Source organism: Cordyceps javanica, chromosome 2 (genome assembly GCF_051103115.1).
Source record: "Cordyceps javanica chromosome 2, complete sequence".
In the NCBI taxonomy this organism is placed as follows: domain Eukaryota; kingdom Fungi; phylum Ascomycota; class Sordariomycetes; order Hypocreales; family Cordycipitaceae; genus Cordyceps; species Cordyceps javanica.
Window position 1 is genome coordinate 4109437 of NC_139296.1, and position 25706 is coordinate 4135142.

The window sequence follows — 25706 nt, forward strand, 5'->3', positions numbered from 1 at the left end:
ATTGAGCTTGCATCTTTTGCATGCCCTGATGTTGCAGCCGTCGCATTCAAAAAGAAAAGTTGGTAGATGGTCTCGGCATTCCTCGCATCGACCTCCTCCAAAACGATAGCTCCAACTCGGATGCCCACACGCGTGTGTTTGTTGGATGTGGCGCCGGGCTGCTCGCACAGCACCGGCATTACTATTCCCGCCAAACATGCCTCGGTTGACGAGCTGCTCAGCTCGCTCAACAAGAAGGCTCTCACTCCACTGCGCACACGTGCATGTACGCCATTTCGCGCCACATTTGTAGCAGAACTGACTCCCGCAACGGCAAGCTACCAGTCGGCTCTGTTAGATTGGTTGGGGTGCCGATCATGAGACTGTTGTACTTACTCATGTGGTTGCATCCAACGTTTAGCTCGACAAGCCGTTTGCACCCATAGCACTGCTGCCAGCCGTTTTCTTTTGCCACGGCCAAGATCTCGGCTCTGCAAGGGTCGTCAGGGCACATGCCGCCGTGTTCAGGGCTCTTGCAGATTGTACAAGTCCATTGCTCGCATGATTCGCAGTATCCACGGTCTGAAACGATTTGTCGGGGTGGGATGAACAAAGAGCACTGAACGTTGGAGCAATAAGTTCGGTCCAACGTAGCAAACTCCAGGGCTTTTCTTTCAAACTCAATAATGAGCTCTTCAGGAAGCCACTTTCTTGTAGCGTCTAGCGGAATCGGCTGCTTGCAGCATCTGGGAGGGAACAAAGACTCATCGGTTGTTGCACTCTCAAAGAGGCAAGTTAGACAGTCCGGACAATAGTTATGACCACAAGGCGCGGACACAGCGAGTTCATCTCCTAAAGGCTCGCTGCAGGCTGCACAGACCTGTTCAAGGCCGTCATCAGCCGTTACTGAAGTCTCCTGGGTTCTGGATGCTGCCGATTTGCTGCTCTCTGGTTGCCCATCGTCGGCGGCTTCGACCACAGACGTCGCCGGAGTGCTCAAAGGCGTAGAAGCTGCAGATGAGGCAGTGCTTTGTCCAGATGGACCAGCAGCAGCTGCAGTTTTCGGCTCGGTCTGCGTTGCGGTACCGGCAGCGCGGTTCCCTCTGTTCGGCTGTGCGAAAAACTGGCGACAATACTCTCTATCTTGCAGAATGCGAGTTTGACTATCGATTTGAGAAATCTGCAGCTGCAGAGCCAAGGCAAAGCCGTCTGGCTCATCCGAGTGCCCTTTGCCTTTCAGCCCAGACTGAACTTCCTTCAATTCCAACTGCATTAGCTGCCAAGCAAGCTGTTCAGAAGCATCAAGAGGCTCGGCCATTTTAGGAGGCAACAGCTGCGAGCCAGAAAGTCAAGCGAAGAAGTGTGGCTTCAAAGCAAAAAATATCGAGTATTAGAAGAAGTGGAAAGCCTGGAAGCGTTTGAAGAATATGTGTTTATCAGGAATGCCTCTGTTTGTAGGCATGCCGGTGCGACTCACCTTGGCTACTGAACTGACTTGTGTGAAGCAAAGGTGGCATGTGACAATGACATAAACTAAGAACGAAACGAAGCATGATTCTGTCTACGACAAACGGAAAGTTCGTATACTCAACTAACGCAGTATTTACCCTCGTAGAAAGGTTGCCGGTATCGTATCGCCGTTGCGGAAGAGACCTCCTTGGCTTAGTTCAACGTACGGCTATGTTCAGTGCCAGCACGGGAAAATCGGATAAGACGGGTTCAAAATCATTGAATAGTTGCAGCAGCGAGTGCCGCTTGGCTTTGAAGCATCAAAATGAAATCAGTCAAACATAGGCATCGCCATGTAAGAACGTGCAAACGCTGCGATTGCTTGGCTCAGACAGACCGAGGTCAGCTGTCCAATTGCTTTCCTAGATCAGATAGCGACCAAGCTGATCAACGTGGGTCAGGAAATACACATATATTTGAAACAAGACTAGATCTTGTAACAAAATGGAAGTTGATACTCTGCCCACAAGATTGGCATACCCTTGATCTTGTTAGAGCCAAGTTCTTGCTTTTCGGGAGACTGGTGGGAGCCCCTTGTACCTAGAATCTTCTGGGCCAGTGGAGGGGCACAGGGTATTTTCATCAGGAGCAGTAACTTATCAGAGAGTGTTGATGAATTTTTCTGCAAACACCCCTCAGTCGATCGATGATATCAGTGCCCTCAGATCGGTACGCACCGAGCGACCCGGCAACGTTCCTCTGGGTTCCAGGGTTGACTGGCGCAGAAGGAATGTTCTCGCCACCGGACGTGGCGGGCCGGTTCGCCGGTAGTTGTGGCTGTCTAACGAACAAGGCGGGGTACGCAGTCTATATAATTGTGACCACGACGCACTCGTACTTCAGAGCTCACATTCTATCCCCCGTGGCAGACGCAGCATCCTTGAGCACTGCCGCTGTCCACGGGCGCTGCTGCTCCAGCTAATGAGCTTGCCTCCGGTCCGGCCTGGGTAGTTGCAGACTGCGTCGATGCTGGTTTTTGCAATGCCAATGTCTTTTAGCCACTTCGAAGGATAAATCTCCACCCCCGGAGTAGGCGACTTTCGCGCATCTGTGGCACGGTGCTGCTTGGGCTGGGACGACGACACTTCGGGGGCAGGAGCGACGCGGGAACCCTGCCACTGACCAACAGCTGAATTTCGGAACGAGATGCTCTCTTCATGCGCCAAGAGAGATTTGAAAGTCGCTTACGCTCGCAACGCGGCATGTTTGTCGGGCGCAACCCAGTGCTATCATAGGACACCATCCTCGACGGCAGCGGCGGCAACGAGGCAAATGAGGGAGGCAAATGAGGGAAGAAATTCGGAATGGTCATTCGCAGGGAAATGGAATTATCACTGTTGTCAATCACAATGCTGCTGCATCACTCGATTCACGAATTTGTCGGTGTCTGCAAGCTCGCCTCCGAGAAGACTGTAGAAATGACTTGCCGCCCCGGTCCCAGACATGGCCATATAGCATAGGAGAGTAGCAAATCAAAAAGGGGTGTAAATTAATGCAAAACAGTAATCATTACGCTAAAAGTCATCTCGAGTCTTTTTCTTCGTCCTTAGGTGGGCGGCGTGCCGTTTTGTGTGGCATTTGACGTCGTCGGGGTATAATGGATTCCACACTGTATCGCAAATTTTGCATTCAGAAAAGGCGGCCTGGTTTGAGATGTTGAGCGTAGTTTGCACCTCTGTAGGCCAGGATTTCCGCCTGAGACGTTTGGGTTCGGAGCCGTCTGAACAACCGCCGCCCAGCCGTCGTTTGCGTTTTTGGCGCGGTTCTCCCTCAATTGCGTTACGAACACCATCTCCCTCGCATTTGTGGATGTTGCCGGAGGCGTTGTCAACCTCATCATCGGGTTTAATAGACGGTCTCGACTGAATTCGCAGCTGTCGCCGTCTCGATACTGGTTCAGCTTTCTTGATCTCGGCAGGTTCCGCATCCGGCAAGCGGTTCATCGTCGGGGGTTTTATTGGCGTGAGATGAGTCATGACAGGTTTGAAGTAATTGAGTATCGATCGCTTGGCAGGCACGTTGGGCTCTGGCTTGGAGGTTGTTTGGTTTTCTCCGTCTTCCTCCGCGGTAGACCGCTCCCTTGCTCTGAAGACGGGTATGACAACAGGCACACAATCTTCCGGTACAGTAATGCCAAGTGGCTTGATATTCTTGTCACCATCGACTGCATATGTTGTTCGAGCCCGTTTGGTCGGAGGCTCTGACCGAGGCTCTGGCGTTGCTGTCGGCTGCCTGCCATATGTGCGTAGAGGCTTGTCGCGCTTTCGCGACAGCGGTCTGATACCTGGCTTTGTTCTGGCAGGCATGAGTCCTGTGCACGGAGAATGGCATAAGGAGGCTGGCTGAGTACTCACATGGCGTATTCTGGTGATGAGTTGACCATGGCTAACATGGTCAACGAATGCCGTTTGCTGGCAAGAGGCGATGGAGATGATGTGGAAGCAATGGTGGAGGGGCGAAGTTGGAAGGATGGGATGATGGAACTCGGAAACAATTATCGGAACAGGACTGAAATCGAGTTCAGAAAGCAGATTATCCAGAATTGTACGGAGTATTTAAGAATACTTTTGCGAGAGCTGCATCTCCAAAGATGGCTTCCCTCGAAAATGGCTGGCCCACACCAGTTTAAGAACGCGGCGCGCGACACGAAAGACGCGACGCCACCAGGAAAGCGCGTACCACTTTGATAAGTTTGCGCTAGTAGTGGCTGCAGGGCAACCATTTCGCGTTACCAGTAATGTATGTGTGCTAGGCACGGCTCGGGTTTTAAAACAAATATACATCTGTACGTCTGAACATCTGTACATCTCTTTTGTGTCTGTTCATAATCCGTAAGTGCGGATAGTAGGCAGACAATGGGCAGGAGATCCCCATTTTGATAACAATCTGATGTTAGCTTTTGAGGGCTTGATCATATTAGAAGTAATATTATTCAATGGCAGGTTTTGAGCCCGCGACCGCACTTTTTACTATCCTTCGCTTTAATTGATGGTCAATGCCGTCCGTTTTTTCAGGTACCAAGACGGCCATATCCTCCTTCTCCTTGCCATCTTCACCGTTACCTACAACCCAGGTCTGCACAACCTCTCTTCGCTCTGGCCTAGAGTCGCCTTTCCGCTTGGCCTCGTCCATGCGCCACACGTAACCACCATATACCGCGACTTCGGCGATGGCAACCAGTATACTTCCACCCATAGTAAGAAATATACGGGCTGGGAGGCTCCACCACCGACCAAGAATCCAGAGGGTTGCAGCTACGCCGGCGATGCTGACGAGGAAGTTGATCAGCAACATGACCTGCCTATGTATTTCGTTGTATGTAACATCATCGTCGCCGAGGTCTGCGTCACTTGTTGGCTTGTTCACAGCAGCAAACGATCGCGCCGAGTCTGGAAACCGATCTTTGAAGGTCTCGAGCGGTATGGGAGGGTTGATCATTCGTTCGTAAGCGCGGGCATCCTCCTCTCGGCGAAGCTTGGCCATGAGGGCTACGTATTCAGGTGACTATGGCTTGTTGTAAGCAAGTTTACCTTCTAGATGGCGACAAGAAAAGTGATTTGCTCTGTGAGTACCTTTGCAGGCTTGGGTGCGGGCGGCGCCACGTAGACTTGCGAGCCTCGCAACAGCTCCTCCAACCGAAATGTCTTTTGGCTCTTCGAGAGTTGCAGTATTTGGCTATGTGATATCGGGTTGCCGATTGCGGGAGTGATTAGAGATGGATCGCTAGACTCGCTAGGTATCGTGGTGTGTACATCGATGGTGGCGAGGCAGTCCACAACGGACTGCGTCATGGTTAGGAGCACCATGATGGGAAGCGTAGATATGGTGTCGCAGGGATCCCAAGTCAATTGACAGAATAGGTCTTTTTTTTTCTTTGGTTATTTTTGCGCCATGTAATTCGAGAGCAAGTATGCGCAGGCCGTGCGCACGAAGTGCGAATAATAAAGGCGATGAACGGGAGTTGCAGGCAGCAGCCTTCAACCCACCATACGGCCACATGGGCAAAACTGGAAGCCGGCACAGGCTCCCGTCACCAGACATGGACCCAGAATCGATCCCAAAACTGCACTATAAGAAAAGGCGCTCAAAAAAGCTTCCCTCTATCGAACTAGTGCTCATGGTCTTTGGCCAATAAGGGCCATGTTTGTAGTATCTTAGTGGAGCTCCGGATTGACCCGCCGTCGCGCCTGAAAGCGGATGCAAAAGTTTGGCCAGCGATAATTAATTGCTGGCGTTCTTGCTCCATGAGTGTTTGAGCATCATATCACATTGCGCCGCCAATTGAGCTCCCGGGATCTTCGGCGCACTCGGAAGACCGAATTACCAGTATCATATATCCCAGGAAGTACTCGTTTACCTTTTTTTCTCGAGTTTGGGGAGCTGTGTTCCTCTTACGATGAGTCTACGTCAACGATCCTCGTCCGCCCTTACCCAGGCCGCGGCCCGGAGGACTGTAGCATCGCCCTGTGTGCTCTGCCGACTGCCACAGGAGCCATCTCGAGTGTATCGAGCCAGCATTCACTCTACATCGAAAAAAGATTCAGCGTGGGCCGCGGCGGTGCAGGTTGCCTCTAATGTCGTGGGAAACGTTGTCAAAAAGGCCGGCAAGGATACCATGGCCATCGACCCCCTTCGGACAGTCGCCAAGGAGATGAAGTTTCTCACAGGGAATATTCGCAAGCTTCTAGGCTCTGGCCACCCTTCTCTCGACCGAGTCGCAAAATACTATACCCAAGCTGAGGGCAAACATGTCCGGCCCTTGATTGTCCTGCTGATGAGCAGGGCCACGCACCTTTGCCCCAAGAACCCGCACAGCGACAGCCCGCAGACCGCACGTGGCATCGATTCTTCAATATCGCCTGGCCAGATTCTCGGTGACTTCAACCCATCGGCGCTGCCGTTGACGGCCCCGGAGGCTGACATGGCCAACCCCGAACTGGATATTCTTCCCAGTCAGAGACGCCTAGCCGAGATTGCCGAGCTCATCCATACCGCTTCCCTACTTCACGACGATGTCATTGACCACTCTGAGGCGCGCCGTGGCTCTCCATCTGCCAACCTCGAGTTCGGCAACAAGATGGCCGTGCTTGCCGGAGACTTTTTACTTGGCAGAGCCTCCGTCGCCCTGGCCCGGCTGCGCAACGCCGAAGTTGTTGAGCTCCTGGCTACCGTCATTGCCAATCTTGTAGAAGGCGAGTTCATGCAGCTGAAGAACACTGAGCGGGATGAGCGCAACCCGAAATGGTCCGAGGAAACCCTCAGCTACTACCTCCAAAAAACGTATCTGAAGACGGCGAGTCTCATCTCCAAGTCTTGCCGTGCCGCTGCTCTGCTCGGCAACACTGACGTTGCCACCGTCGATGCTGCCTATTCCTACGGCCGAAATCTTGGACTGGCATTCCAGCTAGTTGACGACATGCTCGATTACACTCGTTCAGACAAGGACCTCGGCAAGCCCGCGGGTGCTGATCTTGAGCTTGGCCTTGCCACCGCGCCACTTCTCTTTGCTTGGAAGGAGAACCCCGAGCTTGGCGCCCTTGTCGGACGCAAGTTTGAGAAGGAGGGTGATGTCCAGCGCGTACGTGATCCTAACCGACCCTCGCTCCTTTGAACCATTGACTAATCTCTCGCAGGCCCGTGACCTGGTCCTTCAAAGTGACGGCATCGAGCAGACGCGCGCCCTGGCACACGACTACTCCGAAAAGGCCATTGCTGCAATTGCGCACTTTCCAGATAGTGAAGCCAAAGATGGTCTCATCGAAATGGCCGAAAAGACGGTCAAGCGCAAGAAATAAACGCAAAACACTCACTTTTGAAAACGACTAATAGAGGCGACAACGACATGTCTTGGCCCTTGTACGCTCTACTCGCCATGTACAAATAGCATTTTATTTTCCACACTGTAACTAGAAAACGGCTTGACGGATAGAGAGGAGAATATGTACGAAACTGTTGCCATTAGAGTTGATCTTTTTGCAAGGGGGAAGGGGTATGTATGATTGCACATATGCAGATGCAGGGCGCCGCTTTGGGTTGGATGCTTTGAAAAGCCAGGAAAAATGAGGCCTTTTCTGCCAAAGGGCAGGGATTGCCATGAGACTCAGCTCTTTTTGTTTAATCTAGGCATTTTGTTTAGACGACTTGAAATATCAGGTACATGGGGCGTTTCTGGAAGACCCTTGCAAGCACCCACCAACTTGAATGTGAAGCCGCATGCAACAGACCGCTGATGACATTGCTTCGGATCTAGAGCAGGTTGGATTGGTCTGCGTTTCCTTTTTTCTTTGTTTCGTTTTTCTTTGAGAGAGGCTGCCACTTCACTCTGGCCCACTTGGCTATTGAGCAATGAGGTGTCACTTGTTCGGTTGGCGGCCAAGTCCGACAATGCACTTGTAGGTGAAGTGCTGCACGATGTGTCAGGAGACGTTCTCGGCGCATGGAAAATTTCTCTTTCCGCCAGTCTCCGGCTGATCAATGAATCATGACGTTGAAAAAATAATAATACACATCTATAGGAAACGAGCAATTCAGGTCATAACGGCCGACACGTAGATATGCCCTGGCCGCTGGTTGTTCCTCACAGACACCCGGCGCGCCGAGCCTCCAGCCAAGCTAGGCCAACCGGCACCGGCCGACGGCGCCACATTTCCCCAAGCCGAACCGCCTTCTCTAAACTTACTAAAAACCGATGCGCAGCCCAATTCGTTTTCCCTCATTGACACGAGCATAGCCTTTTTCTTTGTTTTTATTTTCTTCTGAGAATTTGGGAGTCAATACACTGGCAGAGCCCTCTCCTAAATACAGGCTCAGGCTTCTCTACAAGGCAGACAGACCATCACAATCAATCTTCCGAGAGCAGCTACTACCCCGCCCCCACCATCTTCAACATTGCCGAGATCAAGGAGCAAGAGACAAACACACGGTGCAAAACATGTCAGGTCCTCTCACGATAATTGTGTCCTCGCGGGCGGTTCTCCCCGGTCTCGACGGATCGCTCGCGGAGTCTCCAGCGACAATTGCCATTTCTCCAGCCACCGGCAAGATTGTCTCGGTCGAGCCTAGGGTCCTGCCAAGAAGCGACTTCCCCAGCGACGCCACCTACATTGACCACTCCCCCAAGGTGCTGCTCCCGGGCCTGGTCGACGCCCACGTTCACCTGAACGAGCCGGGCCGCACCGAGTGGGAGGGCTTCTGGACGGGCACGCGGGCGGCGGCCAGCGGCGGCGTGACGACCGTCATTGACATGCCGCTGAACGCGATCCCACCCACCACCACGATTCAAGGCTTCAAGGAGAAGCTGGCGGCAAGCGAAGGGCAGTGCTGGGTGGACGTCGGCTTCTACGGCGGCGTCATTCCCGGCAATGCCCATGAGCTGAAGCCTCTCGTCGAGGCTGGTGTCCGCGGCTTCAAGGGCTTCCTGATTGCATCTGGTGTAAGTACAAGCACTCGCAAGGGTTTCCGAGTCCTGCGCCTCGTGTACCCGTTTCTAAACAGTGAATACTAGGTCGACGAATTCCCCGCCGTGACTGGAAAAGACGTCGCCCTCGCCATGGAGACGCTCAAAGACTCGCCCACGACGCTCATGTTCCACGCCGAAATGGTGCCGCACGAGGGCGCGCCAAAAGTCGACGCGACCAGCGCCGACGCCACCGCCTACCAGTCCTTCCTTGACTCGCGCCCGCCCTCGTTCGAGACGTGCGCCGTCGAGGAGATCCTCTCGCTCGCACACCTCGCGCCGCGGTTGCACCTCCACATCGTCCACCTCTCCGCCACGCAGGTGATTCCGCTTCTCAAGGACGCGCGCGCCAAGGGCACCCACATCACCGCCGAGACGTGCTTCCACTACCTGGGCCTCTCGTCGGAAGAGATTGAAAAGGGCGACACGCGGCACAAGTGCTGCCCGCCGATCCGCGAGGGCAAGAACCGCGACGGCCTGTGGGCGGAGCTCGTCGCCGCCGACTCGTGCATCACGACCGTTGTCTCGGACCACTCGCCGTGCACGCCCGAGCTGAAGCTCCTGCCTCCCCACCTGCAAAAGGAGGCTGTCGACAGTGCAAAGTCTGAGAAGCAGAAGAATGGTGATGCGCGTGGTGACTTCTTCGCCGCCTGGGGTGGTATCTCGTCCGTCGGACTCGGCCTGCCCATCTTCCACTCATCTGCCAAAGCTCGCGCGGCCGCGGCCGCTTCCGCTTCCTCGCCGGTCGCAGTGCCCACCCTAGTCGACATGGTACGTCTCTGCTGTCAGGCGACGGCCGAGCAGGTCGGGCTCGAGCACCGCAAGGGTGCGCTCCGAGCTGGCCTGGACGCTGACATTTGCGTTTTTGACGACCAAGAGCTGTGGACGTTCTCGCAGGGCGACATGCGCTGGAAGAACCGCTGCTCGCCGTGGGAGGGCCACGAGTTTACGGGCCGCGTCAAGGAGACATGGCTGCGTGGTACGAAAATCTTTGAGCACGGCGCGGGCAAGGATGGCTTGGTCACGGAAAAGCCCGTGGGCAAGACCATTACCGAGAAGAGAACGTAACGAGGATGGTGGTGCATTACGTGTAAGAGTTGCGATATTTTCGTTTAAAGTATAGATGCCATATGAGAGGAAGAAAAAAATTAAATCATATAAATAGTATAGACTTTACGCATAGCTAATCCTTGATATTCGGGTTCAAGGTGCTTTAGATTTTCACCTTCCCCATCTCTGCTGGCTGACGATGTTGTTCCACTGCAAACGACGCCACTCCACCGACTTTGTTGTGCGGCGCGCGCGTAAAAAAAACTTGTTGCTGGGCTAGAAACACCTAATAGGAAATCGCAACTGCTCACCAGCGACACAAATTTTATCCTGTATTCTCACCTGCATAGCAACATCACTACCAATGGCCGACAGCAGCGACGTGGACGAGGTCCAGCCCTCCATCGAATTCCTGCGCCTGCGTTGGCAAATCGCCGACGGCCCAGCAGCGCTGGCTTGCGTGCAGGTGCTCGACAACCCCGAGGACGCCGATTCCGCGCAGCGACCGCTGCAGGCGGCCGACGGCACACTGCACGAGATTGGCGGCGCGCCGTGCAGCGACCCGCCGACCGCGCGGCTCACGCTGCGCATCGAGGAGGCGACGTACCTGGGCGTCGACGGAGACGCGAGCGAGGCGGTCGCGGGGACGGCGGCGAGCCTCGACGTGAGGGCGGCCCCGGGGGCGGAGCACATCACGATCCGCGAGTACGTGCAGCAGGCGCACCCGTGGCTGCTGGCGCAGCGGCAGAAGCACTTTGAGGGCTACGGCTTCGCGGACAACGGGCAGGCCCTCCCGGCCGAGGCGGAGCTCTGGTTCGACCCGTCGTCGCCCAACGTCATCAACTTCTTCGACTCGGTCGAGTCGGAGCCGCCGTTTGCGTTTGAGTGGAGTCTGGTCGCGGACATGGCGTCCGGGATCCTTCACGGCCACCCGGACGACGACGAGTCGGACTACGGAGATGACGATGAGGGTCCGATCGACCCGATTGAGGACCTCAAGTGAGATTTGCCGCGGGGGAAGGGGAGAGCGGGCGAGCGCGGAGATGCGACAGATGGCTACGAAAACGATGTGACCGACTGGATTTACGTCATTGATCGAAACGCAATGGCTTTATTTTGCGTATGTTGATTATGTATTGATCCTGCGACCAAGACGGTGACGGCCTTTACTCGATGAGTGAAACACCAACGTCAGAAGAGCTTGGATCGGGCAACACCTTTGCATAGAAGAATGAAACAAGTGTCTTGGAGCCGCGATATTGATGAACTAGCGGCAAACAATTGGTGTGTATTTGTGCCTTGTGATGCTTGTTTCAACCCAGCAGCAGGATGTGGCGATGCCCAAAAAGAAAAAAAAAAGTTCATGCCGTACCTTGCGCAGGTATATGCAGCGAGCGAGCATGATCGACCCTCCCTGCAGAAACGAAGGTCTCATGGATGCGTTTTTCCTTTTATATACAAGATTGTCTCTTTTTGAGAGATTATGCAGCAATGGCCTGATTTTCGCTCTCCTACTTTTAGGCCGCGACGAAAGAGGGTGGCCGCACACCCTCCAAAAGCGCAATGGTTCACCCATTTGGGACGCCACGAGGTCGGCCTACTTGGCGCCACGACCCTAGCCTTACCCCACGTGGCGCCCATTTGATGGCTGCGCAGTAATCTCTTCAGCATATGAGTTTGGTAGCCTGGTGCCCTCCCTGTGTACCAGCATAGAGCCTTGAGCACGCGGAAGTGCCGGACTTTGGGTGTTGCCGACGGTCGGAACGTTGGCCCGGCTTGATTGCATTGGGCTGTAGCTGTCTGAATGCTGTCTGGCTACTTTCATTGTTTACCATACGGAGAATACGCGTATCGACAATTTAAGGCCAAGACCCAGTTTTGCCGACGGAACAATGTCATTGAAAGCTTGGGGTAGCTTCGAGGTCGACACTGGCCGGTGGCCACGAGCTGTCATCTGGGGCACCTCGCCTTTAACTGCGCTCCTTTCCGCCTTTATATTCCTCAATCGCATAAAATGCTACAGGTGAATTGGAGGGCCCAAATCATTATACCCTGTCTGAGAATTACAGCGCCAATTCGGCCCTGTCAAGCCACCATTTAAAGCCTCCGACGCCCCTCCGCCTCCCCACCTCCAGCTTCTACGCTCCACGCCGGCGCCTTTGGTGGAGTAAGAAGCCCGCCTCCAGACCTGCCAGACCCTCCTCCCCCAATCTACCAAACTCGAAACTTCACAATTCAACTAGCAGTCGTGAATGTCATACATGCTGTGCTGTTACTGCAAGCCTTCGTGACTTGATATGGCACGCCCCGCCTGTTGATCCAGGACGAGATCGAAACCTTCCTCGCGCCTCCTTTGCTCTCTACACCGCCCGACAGAAGATCTACATTGTCTCGGCTTCGTTTACAATCGACAGCCAATGTCTTAGATGCATATCGGGTATGTAGCACACTACAGTGGTGTAGATCGATTGTCGAAGCTTTTCAAAAAGGTGCCTTTCCACCTCGCCCTAGCTCACCATCGCTTTCGTTTCAAACGACTTTGAGCACTCTCTACCTGAGTCCATGGCTTCTCACGGTGAGAAAAAGGCTCAGGTGCCGGCAGTTCCTGTGGAATTTGGCGGCGAAAGCGACAGAACAGATAGAGCAAGCTCTATCGCTACTTCCATGGAACAGAACAGTAATCAGAAAAAAGAGAATGCTACGCGACACTTCTCGCTGTCCGGCGCGGGTCAGCTTTCCCTCGATGATGTTGCCAGCGTCCAAGTACAGATCCGTGATCTCGAGGTGTCCGTCAATACCGCTCCGTCCTGGCTCGCTCCTTCCACTTATCCCAGTCTATTTCGTTCGAACTTCAAAACTGATCCCGAAATGAAGACTCTTCTCCATTCCGTCAATGCCGACTTGGTCCCCGGCAGTCTAACAGCGATCATTGGCGGCAGCGGCTCAGGAAAGACGACGCTGCTCAACACCATGGCAGAGCGCATGGTCAGCTCGCGCCTGCACCAGGAAGGAACCGTCACCTTCAACGGCGAGACTGGCGTGCAAAACGTGCGTCATGCCTATGTCATGCAGCAAGATATTCTACTCCCGACTTTGACCGTGCGTGAGACTCTACGGTACGCAGCGGATCTTCGTCTGCCGTCGAGTATGGTGCGCAAAGACCGATGGCGTATTGTAGAGGAGGTCATACGCGAACTGGGCCTCAAGGAATGCGCAGAGACGAGAATCGGAAACTCACAGCACCGCGGATGCTCGGGCGGCGAAAAGCGTCGCGTCAGCATCGGCGTTCAGCTCCTTGCAAACCCGTCCGTCCTCTTCCTCGACGAGCCGACTACTGGACTGGACGCTACGAGTGCATATCAACTTGTTCGGACCTTGAAAACCTTGGCCAAAAAGGGTCGCACAATCATTACCACCATTCACCAGCCTCGTTCGGAAATTTGGAATTTGTTTGATAATATCATTATCTTGACCAGAGGGAGCCCTGTATATTCCGGTTGCGCATCCGAGTGCATACCTTGGTTTGAAACCCAAGGCTTTCCCATTCCGGCGTTTGTCAACCCGGCCGAGTTCGTCATTGACATTGCCGCCATTGATAATCGCACCCCAGAGTTGGAGACGGAGAGCAGCCTGCGCGTCGAAAACTTGAAGCGAAATTGGGGTCATGAGAGCGAAAAGGTATTTCTACCCATGGGTGGCGTAGTCAGTCAACCGCATCGCCGCCACCATCGCATCTGTTCACATGGACACGAGGAGAGGGCTGGGTTCTTGCGCCAGCTGCGGGTTCTGACCAGTCGAACTTTTAAAGTCACCTATCGCGACCCGATGGGCATGACGGCTGCCATTCTCGAGGCCGTCCTGCTTGGCGCAATCACAGGCTACATGTTTTGGAATGTCGGTCGCGACCAAGCTGGCATCAGGTCTCGTCAAGGTGGGCTTTACATTACTGCTGGCTTGCAAGGCTACCTGATCCTACTGTTCGAGGTATACAGGCTCACCATCGATATGCCCACCTTTGACCGCGAGAACTCCGAAAATTGCGTTGACCCTCTCCCATTCATCTTGTCTCGCCGAATTGCGCGAATGCCCACTGAGGATATACCAGTTCCATTCATTTTCTCCGTGTTCATGTACTTTATGTCAGGATTCGACCGTGATGTGGGCAAGTTCTTCACCTTCTTCGCCATAACTCTGCTCAACCAATATGTTTCGGTGACGTGTGCCATGGCGTGTGTAACGGCAGTTCGACACTTTCCTGGAGCAAGCCTGATGGCCAACCTGGTCTACACTATTCAGAGCATAGCATGCGGCATGTTTGTGCAATCCAGCAGTATTCCAGTTTATGTCAGGTGGATTAAATGGGCGGCGTACAATGTATGTCTTGAATCAAGTCGCGATGAATCACAGCTAACGCTTGTGGATAGTTTTATGCCTTCAGTGCTTATTGCGCAAACGAGTTCCAAGGAAGCTTCTACGACTGCCCGTATTCTGGCGGCAGAGATAACCCTGCCTGCGAGCAGTATACTGGAAGATATATCATGAAGTCGCTAGGTTTTCCTACCAATTGGATTACAAGACCGATTGTTGCGCTTGCCTCGTTCATTGCATTCTTCTTACTGTTATCCACAATCGGCCTCACATTTCTCAAGGTGGAGATGACAATTGCTCGAGCTCGAACAACGGATACTGATTTGTCTGCCGGCAAAGAAAAGATGACGGCACGTTCAATTGGCGAAATCAGGGCTATCGATGTTGGCCTATACAAATTTGCGCTGGCCTTGGACAAGAAGGCGGCCACTGGCAAATCTCTTCCGAGACGTCTGATCGTCAATCCTATCACGACGACCTTCCAAGCTGGTACTTTGAACGTAATAATGGGTCCTTCCGGCAGTGGGAAAACATCACTTCTCAACGCGATGGCACTGAGGCTTCGAAATTCTGTAGGCACCAAGTATCGACCATCTGGTAAACTAACATTCAATGAGGCGGTTCCCTCGGACTCTGTTATCCGCTCTGTCTGCTCATATGTCTGCCAAGATGACGACGCACTTCTGCCGTCTCTTACTGTACGAGAAACGCTCCGATTTGCGGCCGGTCTGCGCCTACCGTCATTTATGAGTACAGAAGAGAAATATCGTCGAGCGGAAGAAGTGCTGCTCAAGATGGGTCTGAAGGACTGCGCAAACAATCTAGTAGGAAATGACATGATCAAGGGTATATCTGGTGGTGAGAAGCGGCGTGCTAGCATCGCTGTTCAGGTCCTGACGGACCCGCGCGTGTTGCTTCTCGATGAGCCTACTTCTGGCTTGGATGCCTTCACAGCCAGTTCAATCATGGAAGTGCTGCAAGGTCTCGCAAATGAGGGACGTACACTGATTCTCACTATCCACCAAGCGCGATCTGATCTGTTTAGGCATTTTGGCAACGTTTTACTACTGTCTCGTGGCGGTCACCCGGTATATGCAGGTGCTGGCAAAGACATGCTCGGATATTTTGGCAGGCACGGGTATGAGTGCCCAAAGAATACCAATCCGGCCGACTTTGCACTGGACATGATTACCGTCGACTTGCAACAAGAACAGGTCGAGGCTGAAAGCCGTGAGCGGGTAAAGAAGCTGATCGAAAGTTGGGACAAAGATCTCGACCCAAGTGCCAATGCTGTTCAGGAGCCGCGACTGTCGCCAATTCATGAGGAGACCGACGAACCAAGTGGAAAACAAAATGTTCAAACTGCTGGCATCCAGATTGATGCGGCCAAAGGAGAGTCTATCGAAAAGGCGCAGCCAGCATCACACAGAGACAAGGATGCCACCGAGGCTCAAGGTACTTTCGCAACGGCGCCTCGCCGCTCTTTCAACCGGGCCAACCTTTCTACACCGGCGGAACTCGGAGCTCTTGTGCGTAAGCGCACATCGCTTGTCAAAGCCCTCCCTCTTCTTCTCCGCCGCGCCATCATCAACACCCGCCGCCAGCCGGAGCTCATTCTCGCGCGCACGATGCAAGTGGCCGGCCTGGCCGGTGTCTTCACCCTCTTCTTCGCGCCGTTCAAGCACGACTACTTTTCCGTGCAGAATCGCATGGGCTACGTGCAGCAGGTCGGAGCTTTCTATTTTGTCGGCATGCTGCAGAACGTGGCCGTGTACCCCGCAGAGCGCGACGTCTTTTACCGCGAGGACGACGACGGCGTGTACGGCGTCGACGCGTTCCTCTTGTCGTACACAATCCTCGAACTGCCCTTTGAAGTCCTCAGCTGCCTCATCTACGGGCTTTTCTCCACCTTTGCGGTGCGCAACCCCGAGACGGCGTCGCTCTACTTTGCCACATTTTTCGGCTGCTTCGGCGTCGTGTCGTGCGGCGAGAGCCTCGGCATCATGTTCAACACGCTGTTTGCGCACACGGGCTTCGCCGTCAACATCATGGGCGTCTTCCTCTCCGTCGCCAACGGCATGGCCGGCGTCCTGTCCATCAACATGCCCGAGGCGTTCAACGCCGTCAACTACCTGTCCCCGATTCGCTACGCTACGCGCGCCATGGCACCGTACGCGATGCGCGGCGTCGAGTTTCACTGCACAGGCGAGCAGACGCTGCCTGACGGGTCGTGTCCCATCACCTCAGGCGAGCAGGTGCTTGATCTGTACAACTTTGACGTGGATCCCAACGTAAATGCTTACTGTCTCCTAGCGTGCGTGGTGATTTATAGACTGATCGCGTGGGCGCTGCTGAGAGTGACTAGGGCTCGCTGGAAGGACAAGAAGAGGGTAGAGATGTGATGGCTGGCGTTGCGACGCTTCTTTTTTTTTCAACACCCCAGCGCGCGCTCACACGCCCGACTCGAATTCTTGCATATATGCCCTATGCTTACATAGTATATCATGTTTTTGAATATCATGAAGCTCCGAGATATTCTGGCGTCTCTGCGGAAAGAAAACGCGGGGAATTCTATATGTAATGTTTACATTTGGGGATTCTCATTTGCACGAGGCCATGCGGAATTGTTCAAGTCGACGTGTTATTACATTAAGACATGTACTTGAAAACAACCTCCGAAAAGCAACCATTATTTGTTAATCAAAGTTTGTTAAAGTTTTTGAGACACATATAATTCAAAATAGCGCAACCCCATTTCAACAGGTCAAGGTTCCCATATATAGGCTCCTCAGGAGGCTTGCTTTCAGAGACTTTCTGATGCCGTAGGAAGATTCTTCAATTTGTATGTGATTCTCATATTTAAATAGGTACCTCGTGTAGTAGTAGAGATCCTCCACGCGCAAATAGCAATGCTCCCCAATTTCCTAACGTATATTTGTACGGAACATTCGATTTGGTCATAACCGACCTAATATATGTGCAGATAATAAGGTATCAAGTGACGAAAACAATCCAACAACCAAGAACAAGCGAATCATGATGATCAATCTAGTAGGAGCGCTTCTCATCGTCCGAGCTAGTCAGATGTGCTGTGTTGCGACCGTCCAGCCTGGTCTGGTCTACGGTTTCGAAGTGATATAGAGGAGGCTTGGTGGCGTTTTTCTGGAACAGCACATAGCGCTTGAAGAACCAGGGCAACTCGACGGTGACCTGGTAGTGGGCAAACTTGCGGACGGGAACTGCAAAGATCCAGTCGAGTTCCTCGAGGGAGCGCTGCATGGTCTCGGGGACGAATAAGAAGATGAGTACAAACGCGACGACGTTGAAGCCGGCGTAGACGCCAAAGGCGCCGACGGGCTTCGCCTCATGGAGCAGAAAGGGGAACGACGTGCCGAGAACGGCGGCCCAGAAGAGACATGTAGCCACGGCGAAGCCCATGCCCATTTCGCGATTCTGAAGGGGATACACCTCGCTTGAATATGTGAAGGGCACTGGGCCTTCTCCTGGTGAGTAAAACGCGGCAAAGAGGAAGACGAAGAGGCAGACGAGACCGGTACGGACGTCGCCCATGTCCTTGTCGATAAGGGTACAGAGCCCAGCTGCGAGTAGGGTCCAGAACATCTGGGGAAAGGTGAAGAGCAGCAGGCTACGGCGGCCAAAGGTATCAATGGTCCAGAAGGCGGGAAACGCAAAGAGCCAGTTGACCAGGCCGAACCCAAAGGAGCCGATCATGGCCTTGAACTCGGTAAGGCCGGACTCCTTGAAGATGGAGGTTGAGTAAAAGGCGATGATGTTGATGCCGCACATTTGCTGGGCCAGCATGGTGGTGAAGGCGGCAAGGTTGGCGCGGCGCACGCGCGGGACGGTAAAGAGCTGCGTGAAGCGGCCGACGAAGCTGGCCCTGCTCGCGAGGCGCTCCTCCATCTCGAGCTGCGTGCCAATGTAGAAGACGTCGCGGGCGACCTGGATCTCGTCGAAGCGCAGCACCGACATGGCCCTCCACGCGTCGGCGAAGCGGCCCTTCTTCATGTACCAGCGCGGCGACTCGGGGCACAGGTAGATGCCGACGAGGAGCGGGACGGCGGGGATGAAGGGGGCGCCGAGCATGAGGCGCCAGTTGATGTGCGGCACGTGGAAGACGGCGAGGTTGAAGGCGGTGCCGAGCATGATGCCAAAGGCGGTCCACATCTGCCACGACATGACGAGGGCGCCGCGGATGGACGTGGGCGCGTTCTCGGCCGCGTAGATGGGCACCGTCGAGGCCTTGGCCCCCATGCCGATGCCCATGAGCAGCCGGCAGGCGAGCTGCTGCTCCCACGTGTGGCAGAAGGCGGAGCCGATGACGGGCCAGATGCAAAAGTGCGCCGAGAACCAGATGGTGCCGCGGCGGCCAAAGTAGTTGTTGAGCGGGTCGGAGAGCCAGCACCCGATGAAGCTGCCCAACGCATACGAGGTTCGTGTTAGCAGCGCACTTTCTGGTCGCGCGACATGAACGGCAGGAGGGCAAGACGGAAAGAGGGGGGTGACACTTACGCGCTACCGATATAAGGAGCGGCATTGATGAGACCGACGAGGATCTGCTCCCGGGCGCTGTCGCCGCCGATGCCGTAGTAGCTGGGGAAGAAGATGGTGGCGCCGTTGGCGCCGGTCTGGTCCCAGCCCTGGACGGCGGCGCCGATGGAGCACATGGCAATGGTCCAGAACAGGCGCGCGGGCATGGCCCACCTGTTGGACCGCTCGCGCTCCAGGACGGCCCTCTCGGCGGCCGTCAGCGTCTCGGCGCCGTCGATCCGGTCGAGGTCGGTCGGGTCCTGCGCGACGAGCGCGCCCTTGCGCAGCACCGAGATGTGCTCCGAGAGGCCGCGCGCGCGGGCAAACTCCTCGACGTTGCGCATGAGCTCGTCGCGGGGGATGCCCTCGAGGGGGTTGCGTATGCGCGCCTCGAGATTACGCTCGACGACGACCTCCTCGGCGTGGGTGGTGCCCTTTTCGGCATACATGTCCGCGACGGCGGCTTTGCTGATGTCGTCGGACATTTTTGTGTGGAGCTTTCTGAGCTCGTGAGGAGAGTGGGAAAGCGTTTGTCTCTTTGTGCGTGAGCACAAGAGTGTATATCCCCAAGTAGAGGGGAGGGGGAGAAGGAAGCAAGAGGCCCCAAAATGGATGTGACAAGGGCACACACAAGGGTCGCTAGGATAGAATGTCTAGAACAAGAAGAATAGTTTAAAAGGATTTTCCATGATCAACAGCGGGGGAATGTCTAAAGTATAAATGGAAAAATGTGGGAGTGAGGATGGAGTACGGATTATACGGTCACTCGACCCCAGGATCCGTGTCGAGAATGGAGATTTATGGTTGCGGATAGACAAAGCACAACGCCAAGACTACGCTGTACCAGGCTAAAACAAGGACAAGGCTACATGGAAACAGGTTAGTTTTTTCAGGAAACCATCTCAGCGCTTTTGGCCTCCCCCTTGCCCAGTGCGGCCAAATGTGCATGCCAGTGGGGGGGGGTTATACCACGAAGCGACGCGGCGCCGGCCCTGGAGTAGCGGAGCCTTATTTTGCTACTCGGTCTGGGCCCTCTGGAGTTTTGGTCACCACTCGACTACTCCGTACAGATTAGTAAATTAGTTTCAATTGTTGCGGCGCTGCGCGGGGGAAGGGAGGGGGGCTTTCCGCATGGCGGCGCCGGAGTGGAATGGCCGGGGAGCCCGAGCGATCAACACTGACAGTGAGACTATTATAATTTTGTTGGTTCGCCTTTTTGCTTGTTTGTGCTCGAATTACCGTAAGCGAAAGATCTATTTATACCTCTCATCTATGAAAGACGCACTCTTCGACAGGTATGGATGAATGGCAAGAGGGAGCTGAAGAGAGACTCTGTGTTTTTGTTTTTTTACACAGCTTGTTGATGAGTTACCGCATTAGGAAATCTGGGGAGCACATGGTTCGAAGCCTCGCCCATCTCCATAACCTTGTCTGGTGGCCCGAGAATGCGACGTCATGTTTAGCCCTTTTGTTCTATTGAGTGGGAGAGGGGGCAATAAGGATGACCCTGCTCACCATCCTGGTACACCGCCAAGATGTAAGCGACGGCAAAAGCATTGCTTTCATACTCGGTACATGCAAGCGTGCCCGATACGTTGAACAGATCCCATGGTCGGCTTTATTGTGCAGTGTGAATGGGGATCGATTGTCTCACCCAGCTCGCCGCCTTGTCAGTACCCCGTGGGACGGTCCGAATTGCCCATATTTGAGCAGCGTGACTCTGAAATAGCGCAAGTTCAGGTAGTTAGGTACCTGTCAGCCTGTTTTTATCCCCATGAGAATCGGTATTGCACGAGGTGTGGATTGTGCCAAAAAAAAAAAAAAAAAAAAGCCACCGAGTCACTCTGCAACCGGCGGTGCGCCCTGCGGCTCCCCAGAATGGAAATCACCGCAATGACGACATTCCAGACCATTGTTCCCGGAACAACACCGCAAGACACCTTTTCTTTTTCCATCTCGCCATCTCGTCTCAGCTGCTTGCATTTCAGCAAATCACTCGAGCCCCCAATTTATCCCAATTTATCCCAATTATGCCTTTTTTTTTTTTTTGCCACCTTGGTTACCTCGCCTCCAAAAAAAACCCCCAAACCTCTTGACTTTTTGTGACGGAACCGACTGCACGCCACCACGCCACCACGCCACCATCTCTGTAGAGTCGACTAGCCCTGCATCGCGTCCCACTTGTTATAGAAACAGTCAGCAGAAGTGGCGTCTGTTGGCTCCATTTTCAGGCAACAGAATTATTACATCGTTGACTGGATGAAAAAGGGCGCGATGGGGTCCGGATCGGCTGGTTGCCAAGATGTCCCGTGCCTCACCTGTCCCACATGGGAAAAAAATCGAACATGGCACCTTTGAACCGCTGATGGGCTTCTGGTTCCTGAAGCCGTCAACCAATTAACTAGGGTTTGCTATGATTATAACTTGCATCGTGCACTGTACTGCTTCTCTGCCTCGGCCGTTGGACGTCTCAACCATACGCTATGCCGCGCGAACTTACAACAATGCGCATCACCGGAGCTTAACAGCCGATCATCCAGGCTTGGGGTTATACACTTTCGCTAAAAAACTCCTTGCTTTCGTACAGCCGGCAGTCGGGGGTTCATTAGCGGTCGGCAATACCCCGTGCTCATCATGCGCCGTACCCCACGGGGAGAATGGAGAGACGTCCGTTCATTCGCTCGTTATTCTGCTGCCTGATGAAAAGTGGTTCAATTGTCTCCTTCATATAATCCACTTCACGCCCCTGGCGCTGCCAACTGCTAATAACTAGCCAACTAGCATGTTCAATGGATCGATAGTAAAGAGCCGAGAGCTCTGGGTCTTGACAGGCGCGCCACTTTCCAGGAACTACTGGCTCCTCATGTTGATCTCAGGCCCGAGGACGCAAGCCGTTGATTTCCGTTGCAGAGTTAGTTTTATGTGCAAGCCAGCCATGTAGTTAGTTGACGGGTCAACGCCACAGCGCTCCCGCAGAAAGCCGAAGACGCAGCCTTTTTCAGGTCATGGCCCAGGCAAATCTATCGCTGCGGTCTCGCTCAACTGATTGTATCCAGTGTCGGCCGCTCCGCCCTCTGGCATGCTCAATGCGAGACTGCCAGTTCCGGCTTTCCAAACTTGGCAATGCCGCATCCGGCTTCGCTCTACATGAGGTCTCACATTCAAGACAATCGGCGCTCGTCATGAAAGCCCTCAAGATTCATTAACAAAACAAGTAGGTCTGTCAAAAAAAATTCGTCGGGTCTATAATGGCCTCTTTGTATCTTGTATATGGCAATAATTCAGCATGGCACTTTCACCGTTCCAAGCTGCGTCTCCAGTCTCGTGGCTGATACCCAACTGCAGGGCGACGGTCCGAGCCTCAAACAGCCATCTCAACGTCTGCCACTGGCGGGTCAGTCTTGGGTATTTCGCGCCAACTCTATTTCATAATGTTGCTGCCTATTCTGGGCTGTGATGGCTCATCCCCAAATCGACATGGTGCTTTGACCAACAGCAGATGGCGTTTGACGTGGCACAACGGCAGTTCCGCAGTCCGCGCTTCATCCATGCATATGCGGTCTAGAGGTTCATTTTATGGTTTCAATGACGGTCAAAAAAGACAAAATCGCTCACACCATCTCTTCGGTTTGCCCAGCGTCGCCTCCGATGTCCACTTCACCTCTTGTCGGTTGTCGTACACCGTCCCACCACGCAATGTAAGGGCCGTTCTGGCCCATTCATGGGTGAAGCCATTCGGTCGATTTTGTAAATATCTTGTAAAACAAAGTGATCAATGAATTTATGAGTGATTTCTTCGAGTCTAATGGCTCAGCAGTCGCCACAAAACCAGCACGCATCATCCGTTTCAATGTGCCCATCGATTTTGAGGACATGCAGTGCACCCTCAACTTTCAAGCAGAAAGGAAACGCAGCTACGCAAACACTCTGAATATCAATTGACTAGATCTTCTTCTGAGATCAGCCGTTTCTAAGATGCCAGATCACCGTACGGAGGCGCCAGGCTGGGCAATAGGGATACGAGTTGGGGCTTGTCTTTTGCGACATGCCACGCTGGAGTTTACCGCACATTGGTCACGCGAAGCCAAGACGGAAAGAAACCATCATGATTATTCATATTGTATTTACAAATATATTAAACAAATCTTGGCATGAATCCTTTGCCAATGTTTATAGTTTTGCAGGAACTAGTCTCTTGGCGGGTAGTTGGTAGCTTGTGTGTGCCTTCAATTCCCAGCCGGACACCGGTATCCTAGCCATTCAGTTGCTTGGGCTGACTCGGAGAGTCTACTTCTCCTCATAACTGATGTTGTAAACGTAGCTGATGTCACGCCTGTGATGATGGATGCATTTGTGATCAGAGCCTTTGGATGAGATCAATTCAAATCTCGGTAAACTGGTAGAGTAAACATCATTTCGTCAAATCTTTGACGAAAATACAACAATACCAAAGATATAGAAACACATTCCTTTGTGATCGCGCTCAGATTCAGGAGCGAGATTTACACACACGCACACACACACACACACCAAAGCGTCAGGTCTTCCTGTCAAGTTCGAAATCGAGAGCGCGCATCTGTATTGTCTTCATCGGTCGTCTTCCATTCTTTCCAGGCGGTTTCTGTGCATCACCCATCATGGCTAATCGTTCACCGCTGTCGCCGCCTCTCTCCCGTCACACACGCCGGCTGCCCACCGCCGCTCTACCCGGTCTCTCTCGGGCACCTCGTCATAGCGACCCGGACGCAACCATATACTATGAATCACCAGACGCCTCGCGTCTGCCAATCGGCATAGATGAATCACGAATACAGATGCACAAGTATTAAAGGGGGGGTCCTTGCTGCCCTGCCACAGACGTTTTGCAAGATGCTACTCCTCACACCATCTTTTTCTTTTTTGCAGCCAGCTTGTCCGTTGCACGACTTTCGCTTCTCGTGCTGGAATTTGTTTGCCCTCCTCATCCGGTCAGATTCCTTGCCTCTGATCCCCGCTTCTCGTGTTTCGAGGCAAGGGTTTTGTGCCGCCCTTATGCGGATCCGAGAACACATTCGCGTCCAGACCATATCCTTCGCGCCAGGTGTCCTGCCGCTGTCCGCCTGCACGTTCCGCATCGTCTCGTGCCTGCGCATCGCCACCGGCCGGGGCATCCCGCTCTGCTTCTTTTCCCGCGTCACGGCTGCGTTTTACAACGATCGCGGGCAGCCCGTCTGGAGCCGGCGCGTCCTCCTCTACAAGATTGTGCCGAGAAACCGAACAAGCTTTGCTACGGGTCAAGGTGCGTCCTCATCTTTCTGCTCGGGGCTGAGCCCTTTCATTTTGATGTTTTGTCCTAACAAATGTCATAGAGATCGTCCACTTCCCTCGAGAGGAGCGTCGCGAGTCCATTCCGCAGCTCCAACAGGATCGCACGCGAGCCGACGAGACTGCTTCTGCAGCATCTGTTGGATACTTTGGTATGGTTTTCCGACTCGGAATAGCCCAAAGAATTGTCGCTTACATGATACATAGGGAACATCAACTATACACAAAACGGATATCAGCAGTACCCCTTACACCATCAACAGCATCGTGCGCCTGTTGCACAGTATCACCTGCAGCATCTCCCTGCAGCAAACCACGTCCACCATCCGCAATCACAGTATCAAGACCACGCCCACCATCAAGTCCTTCCGGTCCATCACACGAGCCTACAATATCGACCCTATATAACACAGAATCGCGCCATTCACGCTGCAAGCACCTTTGGCTCAACCCAACACTTCGCTCCGACCAGCTGCCCCCCCGGCTCCGGCCACTGGTACACGTCTTTCAACCCACAAGAGCGCCGCTGGGTCAATACTTGGCAGTCGAATTGACTCTCGCACCGTACCAGTCTCATTCTCGAACCGTCCTCCCGCAAAACGCCAATGTCTGGAGGTTGGAATCCCGTCACCGGCCGTGACAACCACGGCGGCCGTCCCAATTTTGCGCCTCAGGGCGCCGGCCCGATGCCGGCCCAAGGGCAGGCCTACATCCCGTACATGGGCGGTCCGGGTTACAATTTTGGTATGGTTCCCCAGTGCGCAGGCTATCCAGGCATGGCTGCTTACGGTGGTGGTTACATGGCAGCTCCGACCTTTTACCCACAAGCCGCCGGCGGCGGCGGCGGCATGCCGATACCCATGATGGCGGCACCCATCCAGCAGCAGGTGCCCTCGGTAGGCTTCTGCACGCAGCAGACGTTTTCCTACCAGCCCAACGGCACGGGCAACGTGCTCCCGCGGCAGCCGCAGCCCTACCCCGTCATCGACCCCGGCATGCCGGCGGCGCAAATGACCAACAGTTCCGGCGGCGTGGGCTGCGAGCCCGGCTACAACTACTTCTTCCCCGCCGAGCACACCAAGGCGCACATCTTCAAGACGAGCACCCCGCCCTGGCAGCTCCCGCCCACGGCGCAGATCCCCTTCAAGGCGACGCACATCCCCTGCACCACCACCATGGCGGAGCTGCTCAAGGGCTTCGGCTGCACGAACCCCGTCGCCAAGAAGAACAAGTGCTTCGAGGTCATTGGCGGCGGCAGCGGCAAGTGGTACAAGGGACTGGCCATCAGCGGCGACGACAGAGACATGATGAAGAAGACGATCAAGGACGTCGGTTGGGACATGACGAGGACGGGCAACGCCCATGAGAAGCCGATTGTGTGTCTGTGGTTTTGCAAGGATTAAAGACATGAGTAAGTAGGAGGCCTCTATGTTGTCGCAAAGAGAGTTTGTTCGATGGCACAAGCTCAACTTTGCCTTTGAATGGTGTT

General features: G+C 54.0%; 9 protein-coding genes across 9 annotated transcripts; 6 read left to right on the top strand and 3 right to left on the bottom strand.

Moving 5' to 3' along the window:
- Nucleotides 1-3002: 3002 nt before the first annotated feature.
- Nucleotides 3003-3880, bottom strand: V2A60_003751 (C2H2-type zinc finger protein; the record flags this gene model as incomplete). Its single annotated transcript, XM_083255078.1, has 2 exons — nucleotides 3003-3783; nucleotides 3843-3880. The coding sequence occupies 2 exons, from the start codon at nucleotides 3878-3880 to the stop codon at nucleotides 3003-3005; spliced, it is 819 nt and encodes a 272-aa protein (XP_083111204.1).
- Nucleotides 3881-4416: 536 nt separating this feature from the next.
- On the bottom strand, nucleotides 4417-5294 carry V2A60_003752 (endoplasmic reticulum-based factor for assembly of V-ATPase-domain-containing protein; the record flags this gene model as incomplete). Its single annotated transcript, XM_083255079.1, has 2 exons — nucleotides 4417-4992; nucleotides 5061-5294. 2 exons carry the CDS (start codon nucleotides 5292-5294, stop codon nucleotides 4417-4419), a joined length of 810 nt encoding a protein of 269 aa, XP_083111205.1.
- Nucleotides 5295-5884: 590 nt separating this feature from the next.
- V2A60_003753 (trans-hexaprenyltranstransferase) lies at nucleotides 5885-7283 on the top strand (the record flags this gene model as incomplete). Its single annotated transcript, XM_083255080.1, has 2 exons — nucleotides 5885-7066; nucleotides 7122-7283. 2 exons carry the CDS (start codon nucleotides 5885-5887, stop codon nucleotides 7281-7283), a joined length of 1344 nt encoding a protein of 447 aa, XP_083111206.1.
- Nucleotides 7284-8419: 1136 nt separating this feature from the next.
- Nucleotides 8420-10012, top strand: V2A60_003754 (allantoinase; the record flags this gene model as incomplete). Its single annotated transcript, XM_083255081.1, has 2 exons — nucleotides 8420-8920; nucleotides 8993-10012. 2 exons carry the CDS (start codon nucleotides 8420-8422, stop codon nucleotides 10010-10012), a joined length of 1521 nt encoding a protein of 506 aa, XP_083111207.1.
- Nucleotides 10013-10358: 346 nt separating this feature from the next.
- Nucleotides 10359-10997, top strand: V2A60_003755 (uncharacterized protein; the record flags this gene model as incomplete). The annotated part of the gene is made up of 1 exon (XM_083255082.1): nucleotides 10359-10997. The coding sequence occupies one exon, from the start codon at nucleotides 10359-10361 to the stop codon at nucleotides 10995-10997; it is 639 nt and encodes a 212-aa protein (XP_083111208.1).
- A 1559-nt stretch (nucleotides 10998-12556) lies between these two features.
- V2A60_003756 (P-loop containing nucleoside triphosphate hydrolase protein) lies at nucleotides 12557-16764 on the top strand (the record flags this gene model as incomplete). Its single annotated transcript, XM_083255083.1, has 2 exons — nucleotides 12557-14368; nucleotides 14419-16764. 2 exons carry the CDS (start codon nucleotides 12557-12559, stop codon nucleotides 16762-16764), a joined length of 4158 nt encoding a protein of 1385 aa, XP_083111209.1.
- Nucleotides 16765-17410: 646 nt separating this feature from the next.
- On the bottom strand, nucleotides 17411-19398 carry V2A60_003757 (sugar porter family MFS transporter; the record flags this gene model as incomplete). Its single annotated transcript, XM_083255084.1, has 2 exons — nucleotides 17411-18797; nucleotides 18896-19398. The coding sequence occupies 2 exons, from the start codon at nucleotides 19396-19398 to the stop codon at nucleotides 17411-17413; spliced, it is 1890 nt and encodes a 629-aa protein (XP_083111210.1).
- Nucleotides 19399-23944: 4546 nt separating this feature from the next.
- Nucleotides 23945-24625, top strand: V2A60_003758 (uncharacterized protein; the record flags this gene model as incomplete). The annotated part of the gene is made up of 3 exons (XM_083255085.1): nucleotides 23945-24191; nucleotides 24262-24374; nucleotides 24425-24625. 3 exons carry the CDS (start codon nucleotides 23945-23947, stop codon nucleotides 24623-24625), a joined length of 561 nt encoding a protein of 186 aa, XP_083111211.1.
- Nucleotides 24626-24822: 197 nt separating this feature from the next.
- V2A60_003759 (uncharacterized protein) lies at nucleotides 24823-25620 on the top strand (the record flags this gene model as incomplete). Its single annotated transcript, XM_083255086.1, has 1 exon — nucleotides 24823-25620. The coding sequence occupies one exon, from the start codon at nucleotides 24823-24825 to the stop codon at nucleotides 25618-25620; it is 798 nt and encodes a 265-aa protein (XP_083111212.1).
- Nucleotides 25621-25706: the final 86 nt, after the last annotated feature.